At 38.8% G+C, this 18,421-nt stretch overlaps 1 protein-coding gene across 5 annotated transcripts in view; it reads left to right on the forward strand.

Moving 5' to 3' along the window:
• rgs3a (regulator of G protein signaling 3a) overlaps nucleotides 1-18,421 on the forward strand; it is a 98,481-nt gene that overhangs the window by 68,768 nt on the left and 11,292 nt on the right. For all 5 annotated transcript variants that reach the window (XM_072453129.1, XM_072453130.1, XM_072453131.1 and 2 more), the window contains 2 exons: nucleotides 5,036-6,013; nucleotides 17,993-18,063. In XM_072453129.1, coding sequence (XP_072309230.1) covers nucleotides 5,036-6,013; nucleotides 17,993-18,063 — 1,049 coding nt within the window. The remainder of the gene's footprint in view (nucleotides 1-5,035; nucleotides 6,014-17,992; nucleotides 18,064-18,421) is intronic.

An 18,421-nucleotide genomic window follows, 5' to 3' on the forward strand; every position in this document is an offset into this window, starting at 1 on the left:
TAAGCCCTATGAAACACAGTTATCTTTTGACTTGTATATTTTAACGGAACTGTTAAAGAGCCATACTCTTGCATTAACCCATGACGACACATAGTCAGAAGACATCTCGCTCTCTAAAGGCCCTCTAAGTCTTGTTCAGTAGTCACATTGTCTTCCAACAGCCTGGCGTCATGGGACAAATTACGTCACTTGACATTTTTCCCTCCAAACCCTTGACTATCATTAATGGCCTCATCCACATGCCATGACGCTTTTCGAGCTGAAAGTAGGAAATGTTTCTGTCGTCACATGCTGCGGATCTTATGTCTGTGAATGTGTCTACGGAGCACTCTGTATGCCTCTGGTCAGAACACAAGGGGAGCTTTACATGAGGGACTGCGCATCTCTTTAAATATTAATGAGAGTTGAATAAATGCAGTTAATATCTACTGCAGACATGTGATGTTACACTTCTGTTTTTTTTAGTGCTGTCACTTGCGTTAAAAATGATTAACAAATGTGTGAGAGTTGACTTGCAATATCCCCAAAGAATGAACAAGTATTCTCATTCCTGGGTCGCTGCTGGCTAATATGTGTGTCCAGCATTGACCTGACATTGTTCTGTGCTTGTATTCTTTGATCTACACCCTTTTCCCCCACTTGCTCCTTCGCTCCTTTTCCATTTTGCCATTTTGTACAACCCCGTAGGCCTGATCTCACAATAGCAGCCTTTGACAGATAAACGACTATTACAGTCTCATCGCTCTTATCTCAGTGAAATCGAGGGCTACGGAGGACGGGGCATCACAGTGCATATAATGAGACCATTTAGAGATTGATCATATATATGTTGGCCTGTAATGAGTTATTGATATTACACTACTGGCCAATAATATGATAGAGACAGCAGATTCTCTCTGTTGTTATCTGTCTGTTTTAATAAAGACTGGGGGCCCATTGACACATGTTCACTTTATGGCAGTGATATTGTATTGTGCTTAGAAAGACTACAATAATTATGTAAGATGGAAAGATTTTACAGCATACAAACATGTATTTATATATAGAAGTAATGCCTTGAATGAGTTTACATAACTGGTAACGTGGGGTGGAGCAAATGATTTCACTTAAGGCAAGTAAACAACCTGAGCCCTGTGTCACTGTTGTTAATGAAAAATAACATGCGCCACTCCACAAAGATATTTCCACCTGAGGGAGGATGGACACTGCATCACATTATCTGCACTATAATCCTAATAAAAAGTATCCCAAGCTCAGATCTGTTCATTTTATGTGAGTTAAAGCGCTTTGCTTTTCACTTAGCCCCTTTCGCTTCCATATAGCTCACTTTGTTTTATCTATCTAATCTTTTAATTTCCTTGTGATAATTTCCTTGTAATTTTTTCCAGATAGCTTGATGACTTCGGCATATGAAACTACATGGTGGGGGAGGAAAACGGATCTTGAGGATACATTGCCATCATCAGGGTCGTCTAGGATTTCTAAAAAGTGGGGGCTTAGCCCCTGGGTATCTGGGTAAAACACATTACACAAAGCCATACAACATTAGTTGTAGCTAACCCTGGCTTTAAATACATAGAAATCCTAATAGTTTAACCTAAACCGGGACTAAAATTAGCTCTTAAATAATTTAACTATGGTCCACACGCCTTTTATGAAAACAATTTTAACATAATTTTACCATTTACTACAAATATTAACAAACAGAAGACAAACATTGTGTTAGAATCAATTAATCCAACTTTAGAGCTTTAGAGTTTGCTCCACTTCACTCACAGGCTGAAAACGGCCTAGCCCTGTGTAAAATAAAGTTCATCAGTAATAGGCTCATACTTGACTTGTCAGGTAACATAAGGCAATTTCACACAGTTCCAAGTCCCTATTATCTCAGTCCCTATTTACTCAGAGGACCCACTCAGTCCCCTATGCGCACGTTCACACAGTAACAGTGGCTGAAAGTGGGTCTATTACATTAGAACATTTAAACATTCAATTAAGTTTGGAATACAAAAGTATTTTTTCCTTCATCCCACTTATTTTGAGCTCTGAATATCTGCATATAAAACAGTGATGCACAAAAGGCTCAAACAAACTATGAAATCAACAACAAAACACAATTATTCAGATATATTAGGAATTTCAGTTACTACTTTCTATTCAAGAATTGTATTTTTGTGTTCAATTTATTTCTCTTTTGCATCAAAACAACAACAGAAAATGAATTAAACATATTTTCAATAAATATAATGGTATGAATGTACTTGTTTTAACAAAAAGGTTCGTGGTCTCACTGGAAAGTACCTACCCCTGAGCAGGAGCTAAAAAAAAAAAAAAATTGTCCCACTCCCTCCTTCCTGCAAACGCACATCAAATGGGGACTAAAACTAAGAAAAGTACCATGAACTGAAAAAGGAATTACCTGAACCTACTTGAACAATTACAAGGGCATGTGTGGCTTGAGATGATTTTGTGGGTGTAACACATGGGTGTAAAAAAGCTCTGGCCAACATGACATCTCATGACCCTGTTTCTTGTTCACAGTTTTAGTGCATTACATTTTTTCAGAATGTTGTCAGATTTCAGTACAAAGTGCATTAATGTAAAAAAGTGGTAAGAAACAAGGCTGATTCTGATATGTTTATACCTGCAACACTGTGGTTATGGAAGGGGCCTCTTTCAAGATTCATAGGTAGCGTTTGGAATGCAGTTGATCTCAGTGGATTGGATCCTAATCGCCATGGTAACACCAGGGCAGAGGTCACATGATTGTCCCTGGGTGACTCTATAAATGGCCACGTTTTCCTGTTTCTGAAAGAATTTGACATTTAGAGAACAATTTGGCAATGGGAAGTGTATGTAACAAGATTTTATACCAAACCTTTGTAAGTTAATTGTATGTAGACTTTGTGTATTGTTTTATTTACTTATTTAGAATAACTTGTATTGTTTTCTGACATTTTATTTCAGATTCCACTTCCATTATAAACTGTAATATTTATAAAGATCTAAGGTGCTTGTGGTGTAATGGCATTTGCACATTTTTGCACAGCACATTTGCTAATACATTTTCTGAAAAACATGAAATATGGTTTCTAAATAAACAGAAAATACAATTTCCGAAATGAGTGCCAAATTCACCACAGCTGACTCTGTGTCATATTGTCGACTCACACACAGAGCAGACTCAACACACAGCATAGGCAATAGACACAAAGTAAAAAGTAAAGGGGAAAAGTTTGTTGTTCAGTTCAATGTGCATGTGCTGTTTTACGAATGTTTTAAATATTTCCAGTAAAAAATACTGCATTTTACAATAAATTGTACAAGAATTCACTTACCCAGAGAAAAACGTTGGTGGCTACCTGAGAGTCACTAATGCAAATATCAGGCCCAGTATCAACGTGTGTGTGTGCATGGGCAGGTATTTATCACATTGTGGGTACTGTAAATCCTTATTAGGTCAACGACATGATTTAAAATTAAGATATGGGTTAAAATAGGTTAAGGTTAGTTAACTAGTTAAGGTCAGGATCAGTCTACAGGAAATAAATGTCAATGTAATGTCCCCAAATAGCATGTCTGAGTGGGTGTTTGTGCCTGTGCCTTACAATGGGAACATGTGAGAGGAAACAAATGTATGTGACAGGACAGGTGGCTCCATTGTGTCTCAGACCATATCTTCAACAGTCAGCAGCTTATGTGCAAGACGAGGACAGAGCGATACAGTGAGGAGGGTACAATATGTTGTGGTCTGAGTCAGATGTTGGGTTAATTGTTTAAACATAAATGTTTGCTGTGTCTGAGGCAGTGTTTGGAACACAGATGTGTCTTTAACAATAACACACACACAAATGGATGATTTATTATAAGAAATATGCATGTGCTTCAACATGTGACAATATTTCACATTTAAGTTAAAGGTTTATTTTGTTTTTAGTAATAAGTATGATTATGTGACATTTGTTTTGCCATAAAAGTAACAACGCATTCTTTCTTTATAAGGTCACCTCGCTGTAAGAGACCCTCAAATTCTTTCAGGATATCAACATTAACAAGATTGTTCGCCAGCTTGAGTTTTTTCCAAAAAGCTGTGCATGCATAAATAAATCTTACTACTTGTTGTCTACTTGTTTAAAATCCAATGATATGAAACACTTCTCACTGTCATAGCAATTGATATGGTTAACATTTATCTAACTCAGTGGAAACCAACCATTTAATGTGTAACTATGAACAGGGCTGGTCCTTTTAGTGTTCTCCAGTAAACTGACAAAGATATTGTTTAAGTAAGAATGTCCTAGGTTCATAATGCTTGCTCACATTATTTTTATAAATTGTGTAGTCTTCTGTCCTATGATATGAATAATTTAACCTACGTTGATCAATTAACAAAAGATATATGAAGATATATATTTTATTGTCACTGTAGAGGAATTTGTCCTCTGCATTTGACCCATCCTTCAATGGTCAGGACCTTAGCTGGAGGACTTAACCTCCGATGCATGTTTTGAGTTGATATAGGAAAGTGGAGGAAACCCACCCAGACACAGGGAGAAACATGCAAACTCCACACAGAAAGGCCCGGAAGTCAAACTTGGAACCTTCTTACAGTGAGGCAAGAGTGCTCACACACTATAATTTATTCCCTGTAATTTATGTAAGCCACACTTTTAGGTACCCCTTGTTTCTGGTCCTGGTTACTTGCAATCTCAAGCAGAGCATGTTGTAGCTTTCTCGGACATCTGCACTGTTTAAAGGCCACTGGCTCCTCTGAAGATACACCTTTTTGTTTCGCTGCTCGGGTTTTGCTATTGTGTAAATGGATGGCCTGTGACAATAACAAAATGTCAACGTTGATTGGACTCCACCTTGGTCCTATTGATGTATTTTTTTCAGGATCAAAGCCCGCTCATTTGAGTTTCTAGTTTCAACATGTTATTCCTGACTGACTGACCGTCTGTCCAATGCCGCCTATATATTTGTAGCTAAAACTACCGTGCAGTAGTTAATAATAATATGTTTATGTCTTTTTCAGATGTTGGAGCCTAAGGTGGATGCCCCTTCATGTGAGTTGGACAGTGCTGGAGGTGACAGGTCGTTTCTGCACCTGCCCCCCCGCAGCTCTGAGGGTGAGGAGAGCAGCCTGTACCCCTCCAGCCCATCAGAGCCACCCACCCTGGGCAGCCCGCACACCTCTGAGCCCCTCACTCCTCTTGATGATATCTACATGCCTCTGGGAGGAAGCCTGATAGGCTCCACAGAACGACACAAGGTTCCCCCTACACCGCCCCCTTCCACGGAGGGTGAGGACGGCAAGAGCATGGAGGGGCATGAAATGGATTTGTGGAGGATGGAGAGAGATGAAGAGGGGCTAAATAGCAGAGGTGATGAGTATGAGGAATGTGTGAGCAGAAAGAGTGTGGGAAGTGAGGAGAAGGAGGGAGCAGTCGAGGAGAGAAATGGCGTGGAGACAAGTTTAAACCTGGTTGTGCTCAACACCGATGAGGATAATGCTTCGGAGCCCCCTGACACAAACGCACCCCCATCATCTTCATCTTCATCCTTCGTCATCCCAGAGCTGCGCCTGGACCGCTCCTTCAGCGCCGACGCCCTGTCCTCTCCTAACACCGACGAGGAGTACGATGATGATGAGGAAGAGGACTCTGAGGAGGAAGAGGAGGAAGATGATTATGAAGATGACAGTGATGATTCGTACCTGCAGAGAAGTGACAGTAAGAGGCGCAGTATGGTGGAAGGAGCCACCTGTGAGAAGCACGGAGGAGGGGGGCTGAGTGTCCAGAACTCTCTACGCCGACGCACACACAGTGAAGGCAGTCTGCTCCAGGACCCCCGCTCACCCTGCTTCACGTCAGACAACGCCATCAACTGTCTAGAGGCCGGTGATGCACACAAGGGTGGCTGGTCGCTCCCTTCACCCAAAACCCTGAAGAAAGAGCTGACCAAAAACGGAGGGTCCATGCATCAGCTCTGTATGCTCTTCTCTGGGAGGAAGGTAAGAAATGCTTTTTATTAATGTTCTTGTGTTAATGCTAGTGTGTGATAGGACTGATTGGGCACTTTTGCTTGTGTCTTTAATATAAATCCTCTAAATTTGCAAAGTTTTTAAGTAGACAAGATAATATAAGCCTTCAGCACAAAGTTCATCCCAAATTGTTTGCAGAGAGTGACATCAAGTGGTAAGATAGGAATATTACACTAAACACACTACTTTGAATCTGAAATGCAATGAATTTACCATGTGAATACTTAATTTACTTCTAATTCACACATACATTCCTTATGCATGCTATACTCTATGTTTAGATATTTAATTGACATGACACTAAACTGATAAAATATTAACTGTACATAAAAGTGCCCTCAAGCTCATCCTAAATTCATGTACAGTACTCAGTAACATTTATTAGAGAAACTATTTAAATTTACCTTTTCAGAGTAGTTTTTAGACTCCATACTTTTACTTTTTACTAGAGTAAAGGTTTAGATTACTTGTTCCACTGTGAGTGAAATCAAATGTTCACAGCTACTCTTGCAATTGCTCTTATTTAGTAGTAAATGCTTTTTACCGGTACACTTACTTGGCTTATAGACTTTATAGACTATTTTTTACATTTATTGAGTCCTGACCAAGACTGTAGCACAGATTAGTCATGACAAGTTTAGACAGAATTTGTTCCCTACAATTAGTTACTAACCATAGATCCCATTTCCAAACCTTAAACTGACATTAGAATCACTTCTCTTAGTTTCTTTGCCCTTTTCTTGAGTAATATTATTTTGGTCACTCTTGCTGGAGTACGGTACATTTTTTGCTACTCTTATGTATTTATTCTTGGTGATGATATAGCAAATTATATGTATTGAATTATTATGGGACTTTCTATGTGTCCACAGTCATGTGGTAAAACAACAATAGATTGTTATGTAATTGCTGACACAACAAAATTCTCTCCAAAAAAAAAAGACCAAGAAAACTCTTAACATAAAACAGAATATTCAGGTGCCAAAGTAATTATGTCATACTGCAGCTGAACCCTAGGGAGCATTGTGTTGTTTCTCAAGAGGCTGGTGATGAGTAATGAAAAACTGGATGCATCCCTCTGTTTGTGTGTTCTGTAATGACAGACCTTATCAAGAAGAAGTTTATCAAAGGTTTATTACATTGCCATTCTTATATTTCACCTCAAATCACTCTGACACATACCGGTGCATTCTTTATCAGTATGGTCCTACGGTTACGCCATAGTCAGATTTAAACTGAGATTTGCCCAAAAGAGAAGACAGGGCTAATTAAGTGTTGACTATATGAGAGGCTCTGCTCTTCTATCCATCTGCGCTCAGCCTGCCGGCTCTGCAGCCTTAAATGGCATTATGTGGGAGCAGTGCAGAGGCAGGAATGTAGCAGACAAGGCCAGAGCCTATTGGTCTTGGCAGATTCAGGGGTAATTTTACTACCTATTGGCGTCATAGACACTTTTCTTTGAGTACTTTGTTTCCATTGTTTAATCTTTTTGTTATACTTTTATAATGCTACTTTATGCAGATTTTCCACTCAAACTGATGCTTAATGAAAACATTATGTGATTTCAAGCCTTTAGAAGAGCTCTAATCACCACAATTGCTCTATTATGCCATTTAGTGTTTAACAACCACAATAGACATTGTCCAACAAAATAGGATATAATTAAATAGTGGCCTTTAACTGTTTATTGCTTGAAGCAACCCATGAAATTTAGAGAATGAGAAATCTCTTTTTCCCATCATGAAGCAATTGTGAGGGTCCATAGTCACTGCCTAAAAATCTGATGAATATCTTTCTATTGTATTTCATTTAAAGCAGGCACAGGAGGAAACTTTTTCAATCATTTCCCCTTTTTAGTTCCATGTGCATCTAACAATGTTCAATACACATGGAATTAAAGTGGGAACATTGGTTAGCAGGCTGAACAGGTGGTCCCACGTCTCAGGTCACATGCACACATCAGAATGAGATCCAAGGAGCGCAGCCAGGTTACATACGTCACCTGAGAACTGGCGTGGACCTGGTGTGAAGCCTAAAGATGCTGGATCGGTTAAACCAGTCCGGATTCTCTATAAAACATGTGCAGAAAAGAGGAAAGGAGAAATTAGGTTTTTTACCTTAAGCAGACAATGTTTAAGCCCCATTTACAGGGCAACGCTGGTCAGAAATTCAAATTCGATCTATACTTAAGTTAGGGACATAACAGTATGTTTGTATTGAAATCTAAATAAAGTACATTTCACCATGCAAATACAATGTAAATATTTAAACTGGCAGTGTGTGTGTATACTCTAGTACATTAAATAAGACAAAGTAGTTTACTTAGTTGCTGAACTTGATATGAGTTGTAATAAAAAAAAGAATAGTTTTAAAACAGACTAATGCACGTGTTAACAAACCCTGGGAAGTCAGCGTGGAGCACAATGTACTGCTATCTAACGTTTACTGGAATGGTGTTTATTTTAGCACATTTAAAACCAAAAACGGTTGTTCTTCCTTTGAATGGTTGAAACATCAGCAACTGAGGTTTATTTTCTTTATTTTTCCAGGGTTGTTGGTAAAACTCTGCATTGTGTTTTGATTTAGAAAAGCCTGACTGGACACAGAGGTCTGAGGTCCAGGACCAAGTGTGTTATGTTCAGTGAAATCTGCACAGTAAATATTTACATGGCAGACATAACAGCACGGTCAAATAGTAGCCATCCAAATAGCTGCAAAAACATGTACTAAATGTCAGTCCACTGCACTATGTCAATCAATACACATACATCTATGTTCAAAAGATCATGACAAGCAGCCAGGTGCAAATACTCCCCTGGAATCAGAGTTAGAGATGCATTGCCGAACAGAAGAATACATTATTTTTTTATGTAAAACAAAAATACAAATCAGTATCAATGTGTTAGAAATTCAACAGCTCTGGTTATCAACAAAGCCCCTAGTGAAGAGAAATTAAACATGCTGTATAATGGACTAAAGCCAATTTGGTGAGGTAAGTGTTGTCCCATAAGAAAAAATGTGTCTTGGTCACATGGGACAAAAGCTAAATATATTTGATCCAAAGAAGATTGCAGTGTGTATGGATCATGCACAGAATACAATTAAACTTGCAATTCTCAAAACTACCATTAACGACAGTGTGCACACCCACATGCAGGGATTTCCAGATGATCCACAGAAAGAAATCTCTGTTATATTATATCTTTATGAGCTTTGCACATAAATCAGTTTACTTCATTTCACCAAGCGTTGAAAGTGGAAGCTTGAAAACCTCGATGGATCAGTACCAGAAAGATTTCAATCAATACAAGGGATGACTCTTTTTACTAAATAACATCCTGCTTACCTTTGCTTTATTTTACAATCAATTTAAAACATAAATGACTTAGCAAGAGAGGTATTACATTCAAGTTTTATTATGAGTTGCATAACTGTACGGTGAAATATGGTTTCCCTCCTAAAGGGGATCAGGAACCCACGGAGAAGGAAAACCGTGTCCAGTGGTGAACTTTGTTATGATTTAATTTTCTCAAGTTCAAAGATTCCCACACTACTTTTTAGTGCCAGGAAAGTTATGACTTCAACGCCTTACTTTCTCTCCAAATTTTATATACGAAAATAACTCTCAGGGCCCCTGACAAAAATCTTATGAGCATGTCCTAATCCAACTATTTTGAATAGCTTTGTTGGTTATAGCCTGCTGGTCAACTTTCCAGACAGACAGTGCAACCTTCTGGTGTGGGAACCTGCTGTTTCCATCTATTAGTATAATCTTAATGTGATTTTAGGGGTAGTAACGGCCTGCTTTGAAAGCTCCTACAAAAGATAATTTGTTCTGGTTGTTTGACTTTTGAGGCAACGAGTAACTTGAGCAGAAGGGGTCGGACACCAAATATCACAGGTTTCTGGTTATTCCTTCTACAGTGTCCAACTGATTCCATATGTGACAAACTATGACTGTGACTGTGTCAGATGAATGCTCAAACCATAAAGAAGCAGTTATATGTGACATGACAATGGCAGTTACACTGGACTTACAATTGACTCAGTTACAGCACTTTTTTTTTTCTTTAACAAAACATATCTGTTTTTTTCATATTTTTAAGTTATATTGTACATAAAGTTATGGATTAAGTGATTCTGTACCACCATGTGTTACTAACTGACACCTCAATGGGTCAATAAAATGACAAGTCATTTTACCATTATTTTCAAGCAAACTCACAATATTGCCTTCCTAGTTTAGTTGACTCAAAAGTGGTTGTTTCTACTATGCTAAACAATTATTATCTAATGCTAAACAATTATTTTTTGTGCTCAGAATCTTGTACTTTAGATATTGTCACATGCCCACAGGTAGCTCTGCTCGGTCACCTGCTGGAGACGAGGCTGTGGATACTGCCATTGCCAAAACAAAGTCTTGTCCTGACGCTGGCCTCCTCGTAGACATGATCCAGAAGGCCCCAGTGTTAGTTGTGTCTCTACAAGCGCTTGTTGCCATGGCAGTCTTTTAGACAAGTCAAGCCATTTACAGATTGCATTTATGCTATTAAATAAACAAATCTTAGCTCACACATTGCAGCGAGGAGCGCAAAAGGGCAAATGGAAAATGTTCAACTAAATACTGAATTTTTACATTTGAAGGATTTAATAACTGCTGAAGTACATTCATGAAGGACCGCTTTGACAATGAATCACTAAAACTCTCAAAGATCTCTCTCTCAGTTCTCTATTCACCTTATTCCGCCCCACCCACTTTTCCCTCATTTTATCTTTAGAACAAGGGGAAAGTCAACAAGTTGTCGTTACATCTAAAATAATTTTTCAGTTTAAACAGCTTATTGTTCCATGGCTCTGTTTAGCTTTTTACTGTGTTTTTGGCACATCTTGCCACAAACTGAAAGCCTTTAGTATTAGATCCCTTGCTCTATAGAATGACAAAATAATAGTTGTGGTCTTTAATTTTGTCTGATAAAGATATTTTTTACTATTCATGAAAGGCCAATTTGGCCTTTTTATGACAATTTTTTCAGCACTGTTGCTTGTTCAAATGAGTATCTTGCATACTAGTTTTATGAGTATTGATTAGTATTTGGGTATATATTTCTATAACCCTCATTCTCAAACATTTGTAGTTTGTAAACTGAACAAAACCTTGAGTTAATTAAGGTACTGTAATTTATACATTTACACATGTTGTGGTGATCAGCATGAGCATCTTTAGGTAAATGTGACATTGCTACTGTTGCCCAATGACGATGATGAAGCATCAGCTCCATCTGGAGAGGCACTTAAACCCTCAGTACAAGGTCTTCAGTGTGTCCTAAGAAATGGTACATACTGTGAGAATTTGAGAACACATTGTTCTTGAACTTGAAGCCCACACCAGAGAGCAAGACTGGCTGCTATTTAAAATGCACGGAAAACTCAAAATCAGCCTTGACAATACTGTTGGACATGCCACATTAATGGAAAAACAATCTCTATGCCATAGCCCTATTATTAGGTCAGGGGAAAATAATGCAATTTTGGTCTTTGATGTTGCAATCAAAAGAGTATTCTGGAACAAAACATTTGATTAAAGTAATTTCCTGTCTTACAATTGGAGCAGAATTAAACCTGTTGGGAACAAGACCCATCTGATGTGAGAAGGAATCACACAGTGCAAACAGAGACGGGGGCAGACTATTCTAAATTGCTAAATAGCAGGGAATTGTTCAGTGTAAAATCTATACCAATATACTGTGTAAAAAAAAGTCCATCCTGGGATTGTCAGAGAAGAAAATAAGGGCAATGGAGAACATATTTTTACGTGGATCCTGGAATATTTTAAGAGCACATTCACCAATGTGGAACTGGGCCTCAAGGCGTCATTAATGGATCAAACTGAATATTGTCCATCTACTAACCAGAAAATTCTTAAATGTATTCTATATCAGCAATTGCAAATTACTCAACTTTTCGGCTATGAAAGTCAGGTAAAAATATATCTTATCAGACAATATGAAATTGTATTGATTTGTGGCTTTTGGTTTATTCCAACGGCAAATCATTGACCTAAAAATCATGAATGCTTATATTTTGTCCTATACAACATTATGAGTGATTTTTTAATGCCAAGAACTCTTGAATAGAATAGCCTCGACTTGTGATTTTACAATTTTCAACAATTTATTTGAGGCACAATTCACTTACAAAGAGCCCAGCAGCTAGCAGATGGTTTAGCTTGTCACACCACAGACACTGCTGTGTGTTGTTCACTTACAGTTGAGTTCAAGCACTACTTTTACACATGCAGCTGTGTGACCCTTATCGCAGCAGAGCTGTGGTCCTGACTATTCCTCCCTAATGCCACACATCTCATCCTGAGACGCTTTCTAAGAACTCTGTTTGCCTCCAACTGCCACCACGGCAACTGGATGTCACAATATTTCACCTCCTAAAAGGGATCACGTTACATTATAACTGAGATGTTACTGTGAAAGTCTTGGCACTATGAAGCTGTCTGCTTGAGATGGATGCTATTGTGTCAAGGTAATGGATTCTGACATCAGATCATCATCACTTTGTATCAGTCCAACAAAAGACCACTGGCTCCTGGCCAGACCAGCAGCTGCGAGCATGTGACAATACTCAACAATAAGATCAATGTTTCACTCATCAATCAGATTTATATCATTAAACACAGTTAAATCCTAACAGATATTTTTTTTAAACCTGTTTTTTATTCTTTTCGTACAATAAATATTACTTTTGACCTCAACTGAGCATCATCAGCATACTATAAATTTAACTGTAAACAAATTATGCTTAGGTTTCGTTTAATGTCCCCAAAGTACCAACAAAGAGTCCTCAATTAGATCTAGTATACAGATATTTTAAACACCCTGAAAGCGCTTACAACAAAATCCTCTAAGGAGATTTGTTCATACTTTATTCATGCTTTAAATATTCTATAATCCACGTATAGCTGTCATGGCTGCAGTTCACTGGGACCTGGCCTTTAGCAACACTGTGCGTCACTGCAGCTCTAGAAAGAAAGGGGAATTTGCACCTTAAAATACCACACACAAAGGTCAAGAGCTGGTCAGAGAATGTCAATAACTTTTAATTAGATTTTTATTAATCGAAATTTCTATCTATTTCCGGGAATATTTAACTGGTAATAATACAATGTTATTTTTACTTTTATTACAGTATTTTTTACCACAGTCCTATATCTGCAAAGGAGCTTACAACAATGAATTCCATAATTGGCAACATTGATCAAAATAATACTTTAGAACTTGTATGTACATTTCTGAACAACTTTGTACATTTAAAGTTTGGTTTGAAATAATATTCCCTTTTATTTCTGTATTTTTGACAGTTTATATTACATTTGTAGGTACACATATAGTGATTAAAAAAACACACATAATCACTTGTTTTTGACTCTGTGTAATCCCTCAGTCATCCAGGTTGGTTCCATAGCAAAAGAAAACAAAATAATTCTGTCAACTGGATAAACGTTTTACGAGTAAATACATTACATTACAGACTAAACCCTTTGCGTCAGAGTGACTCATTTTTGCTCAGTGTTGCAAGTCATACTGTACTGTCACTGCAGTGCTTCTAAACAAACTACAGTGGTGAAGCTCTTACAGCGTCATTGTTATGAACTCGCACATAAAAGCCACAGAGGGAGGCATAATGAAATAAGATTACTTTGGATTTAAGAGATTCTAAAGTGTCTGTAGTATACAATTAAAATCAGCAACAAGCAAATGCCAACACATCTTCAAGACATTGCATTCAATAACATTATGCATTTGAGACATTAATGTGTAAGCTGAAATTGTGCTTGTTTTCAACCCCAGCTACTTCAGTCTCTTTATATTTGAATTTTATGTATGTTTCATTAGCCGGCTTTGCTCAATCCATCTCAGCAGCAAAATCATTTGAATCGTTCTTCCTTTGTCCCCTAGTGTCTACTAGGAACCATGGGAGATATTTTCACAAACTTTATAATGCCCCCTTGCCATGTGGGGCTCTATTCTAAAACATAATACATCCCAGGAAAAGCAATGACATTTTCACAGAGACAAACAGGTTAGCTGCTACATTAATCCATCATTTCTCTTTTCTAATTTTTCTAATTTTCTCTTTTCCTTTTCTGTGAAGGTCCACTTTAAAACTCTTATCTTGTTTGAATTTGATTGATGACCAATGTGAAACACCTCTTTACATAAGGGAAACGTATTCCCTGATGTAGAGCTCTCAAAGCTGTTGGCATTTTGTCCCAGGGGTCAAAGGTGGGGTCATATGATGTTTTCAACTTTTCTTCCACGTCATTGGAAGCACATTTGCTTATACAGTTATTCTTGCATGCACATTTGTTAAGTAAGTTGCTTGTCTCTAAAGACACGTGCAGGCGACACATTTGTCCAGGTGTGCACACACATATGCCAACCATTATCTTTCCCTTCCATGTAGCGTCATACATCCCTTAACAGTAAAGCGGCTTCTTATTCCTGGGGGGATTGAGCCGCTGCGATCTTGGCAGATGTAGTGTTTTCTTTCTGTTTTTAGTGGAGCATGAACACACCGATACACAGTGCAGTTATTTTTAGAGCTGCTTTTATGCTTGGGTGACCACTGCCTGGCTTGTGAGACTGGTGGGATTTCAGACTCAGAACGAAAAAAGAGGAAATATTTGACTTGACCACAGTCTCTTGATGCTATCTATAACAGCAGGCATGGAAATCAGTTTGCTTTTGTGCTTGACCCAAAAGCCCTGGAATAATATATGCCTACATAGAGGTGAACTCATTATGAGGTGAGCTCATAATGTGGTGAACCCACTGCCCCTTGGCTCCAGCTTCCTGGCTTTACTCCAAACTGACTCTGAGTTAGCGTTTTAATTTTACCTAAAGTTAATTTTTTTGCTGTAAAAATTAATGCTTGATTTGCATCGCGTGACATTTGCACCAACAGTGTTTTTGACCCTGAGGTGATATAATGAGTGAATAGTAGAATGAATATTATATACTGGGTTTGGAGTACAAATTGACCCTGATTTTTCCTAGAATGGTTTCTCTACTCTATTTGTTATGTTACAGCCTTATTCCAAAATTGATTAAATGCATTTTTTTTTAATTAATTCTACAAAAAATACCCCATAATGACAACTTCAAATAAGGTTGTTTGAATTATTTGTTCATTTATTATTATATTATTTTTTTTAAACTTGAAAAGTACATAAGTATTGTCAGCCTTAGCTCAGTACTCTGTTGAAGCACCTTTGGCACTAATTACAACCTCAACTCTTTTTGAGTATTATGCTACAAGCTTGGCACACCTATTCTTTGCAGAAGCTCTCAAGCTCCATCAGGTTGGATGGTGAGCACCTCAAGCACCTGGCTGTGTGCTTGAGGTCGTTGTCTTGTTGGTAGATGACCCTTTGCCCCTGTCTGTAGTCCAGAGCGCTCTGGAGCAGGTTTTCATAAAGGATTTCTCTGTACACTGCTGCATTCATCTTTCCGTTTATCCTGACTAGTCTCCCAGTTCCTGCCAATGAAAGACATCCCCACAGCATGATGCTTCCACCACCATGCTTCACTGGAGGGATGGTACTGGCCAGGTGATGGTTTCCTGCCGACATGACGCTTACAATTCAAGCCAAAGGCTTCAATCTTTGTTTCATCAGAGCAGAGATTTTTGTTTCTCATGGTCTGAGAGTCCTTCAGGTGCCTTTCTGCAAACTCCAGGCGGGCTGTCATGTGCCTTTTACTGAGGAATGGCTTCTGTCTTCACTCTACCATACAGGCCTGATTGCTGGAGTGCTGCAGAGATTGTTGTTCTTCTGGTTTGAGGCAAATAATGGATTTAATCATTTTTGGAATAAGTAACATGTAACATAAAAAATAATGTGGAAAAATACTTTTTTTTAAGGGGTTTTGTATTTTGCTGTTTTGTTTTTAAAATATTATTACTGCACTGGATGGTGGTTGAAACAGCACATATGCAAGGATTCATGTGCAGCCGACAACAGCATTGTGATTTCGAATCCGGGCTTCGACAGTTTGTTGCATGTCCTCCTTTCTATCTCATCCCCATTTCATGCTGGGGCTGTCTTGTCTAATAAAGCCTTTGAGACAAAAAATTCTTTATTTTTGGTAAGCAGCTTGTTGAAAAAAGATCAACTGTTGGAGCAACTGTTAGAACATGTAAGAAGCCAAAGATGATCTCCCTCGGACTGCAAGATCTCACCTCATGGGGTATCAGTTATGATAAGAAAGGTGAGGAATCAGCCCAGAACTACATGGCAGGAGCTGGTCAATGACCTGAAGAGAGCTGGGGCCACAGTTTCAAAGGTAATGCACTAAGCAGTCATGGTTTAAAATCATGCATTGCACAGAAGGTCCCCCTGCTTTAGTCAGCATATGTCCAGGCCCATCTGCCAATGACCATCTGGATGATCCAGAGGAGTCATTGGAGAAATTCATGTGGTCAGATGAGACCAAAAAATAACTTTTTGGTATAAATTCCACTCGCCGTGTTTGGAGGAAGAAGAAGAATGAATACCATCCCAAGAACATGGGGACTGTGAAGCATGGGGCTGGAAACATCATGCTTTGTTGGTGCTTTTCTGCACAGGACGACCGCACTACATTAAGGAGAGAACGGATGGGGCCATGTATTGCAAGATTTTGGGGAACAACCTCAGAGCATTGAAGATGGGTCATGGCTGGGTCTTCTTACATGACAATGGCCCGAAGAACACAGCCAAGATAACCAAGGAGTGTATCAAAGTTCTGGAGAGGCCTAGCTGGGGTTAGGGTTATGGAGGGAGCTGAAACTCTGTGTTGCTCAGTGACAGCCCTGAAACCCGACACATCTAGAGAAAATCTGTGTGGAGAAGTGGGCCATAATCCCTTCTTACAATCCTGGTCAAGATCTACAGGAAATATTTGACCTGTACCACATATTAACATTCATTGATTTGTTTTACAAATGCATAATTTAACAATCATACAGTGTGATTTACGGATTTTTTTTTAGATTTTGTCTCTCTTAGTGGAAATTAAAATTTCAGACCCCTCCATAATTTCTAAATGGGAGAAGTTGCAAAATTGCAGGACGTTACTTTTACTTTAATTACTTTCCTCACTGTAATTTAGTACTATGTAATAATAAACACACCAAAGCAGATTTGCAAAGCCTCAAGATCCATTCTACAAACTAACTGAGCATGTCTGCATGACTGAAACACTACACTTCCTCTTGCTAATCTTTGGCACTGTAAACGTTTATTGTGTGAGTGACTAAAGCAGCTGCTGTCAGCATCACTCGGGACCTTACCATTGGCATGTGTTAGAGAAGTTTAATCTGCTCTATCTACTCATAAAAACATAGAGCTAAGTGAAGACCAGGCATGTTGCATCCACAAACTCTCAACTGTCTCAACACTGATGCTTATTTTGGACCCAGTGAAACTCTGCCATGTGCTTCCATCTGTAGCCAGTATCCCGAGCTGCTGTGGGTCCCCTTGTAATACAATGGCTCCTTATTTAGTGCTCCGCACACATACAATGGTCCAACTTCACGCCATCAGATTAGTAAAGACTGACCCCTTCTCCACCCAAGAGCAACTTCCCATTTGCATTTAACCAATCAAAATGAAGTGTTGGCAAAAAGTGTAATGTGAAACCACGGGTCTTGGCTTAAGGTCCCAAACCTAGGACCCAGTTGGAGGCCAGCAGAAACAACAGACGCTCTCTTTCACACACACTCACTCTTAGACTGGTCTCGCTGTGTGCTAAACCCATTCGCAGACTCCTTATGCTGCCAGAACAGAGCTAAACAACTAGACAGATTGAGAACATGGTGGTATCTGTCTGCCCTTGAGGAGTTTTAACGACAGTGTGGAAGTAGATAATGCAGTGTGTCTTGTTCCTCTCCCCTCAGCTGAGCGCCGGATCCCCCTGTAGCTGTGAAGTGGGCCCAGATGGAATAAAGAAGAAGAAATCCAAGAATCTGTGAGTACTTCTTATTTTGTTAAACAACTTATTATGTTGATTGATAAACAGACTTGGCTTGAATATGTTAAACATGAGAGTCACATGGGCTTGGGAAAATGCAGAAAGCAACAAGGGGCTCAAGTGAGAGGTGTGTCCTTTCTAATGCTAATGAGCAACATTTGTATACAGTACAGTGTTTCACGCCCTTCTCAAACTGCCCGTGTTAAAGGGAGGTTATCTCTTATATCCCAATGAAAGGCAAGCAATGGCATCCTGCTGGGAGCTGACTGAAACATTACTTGTCCCTTTTGTGTTACAGGAGTTTAGGCCAGGAAGTTTGGAGTTTATACAATTTAGATTAAAATGGTTTTCAATT

The sequence above is a fragment of the Eucyclogobius newberryi genome, unplaced genomic scaffold (genome assembly GCF_026437365.1).
Source record: "Eucyclogobius newberryi isolate DKJ021-1_F unplaced genomic scaffold, fEucNew1.0.hap1 SCAF_2, whole genome shotgun sequence".
Lineage (NCBI taxonomy): Eukaryota > Metazoa > Chordata > Actinopteri > Gobiiformes > Gobiidae > Eucyclogobius > Eucyclogobius newberryi.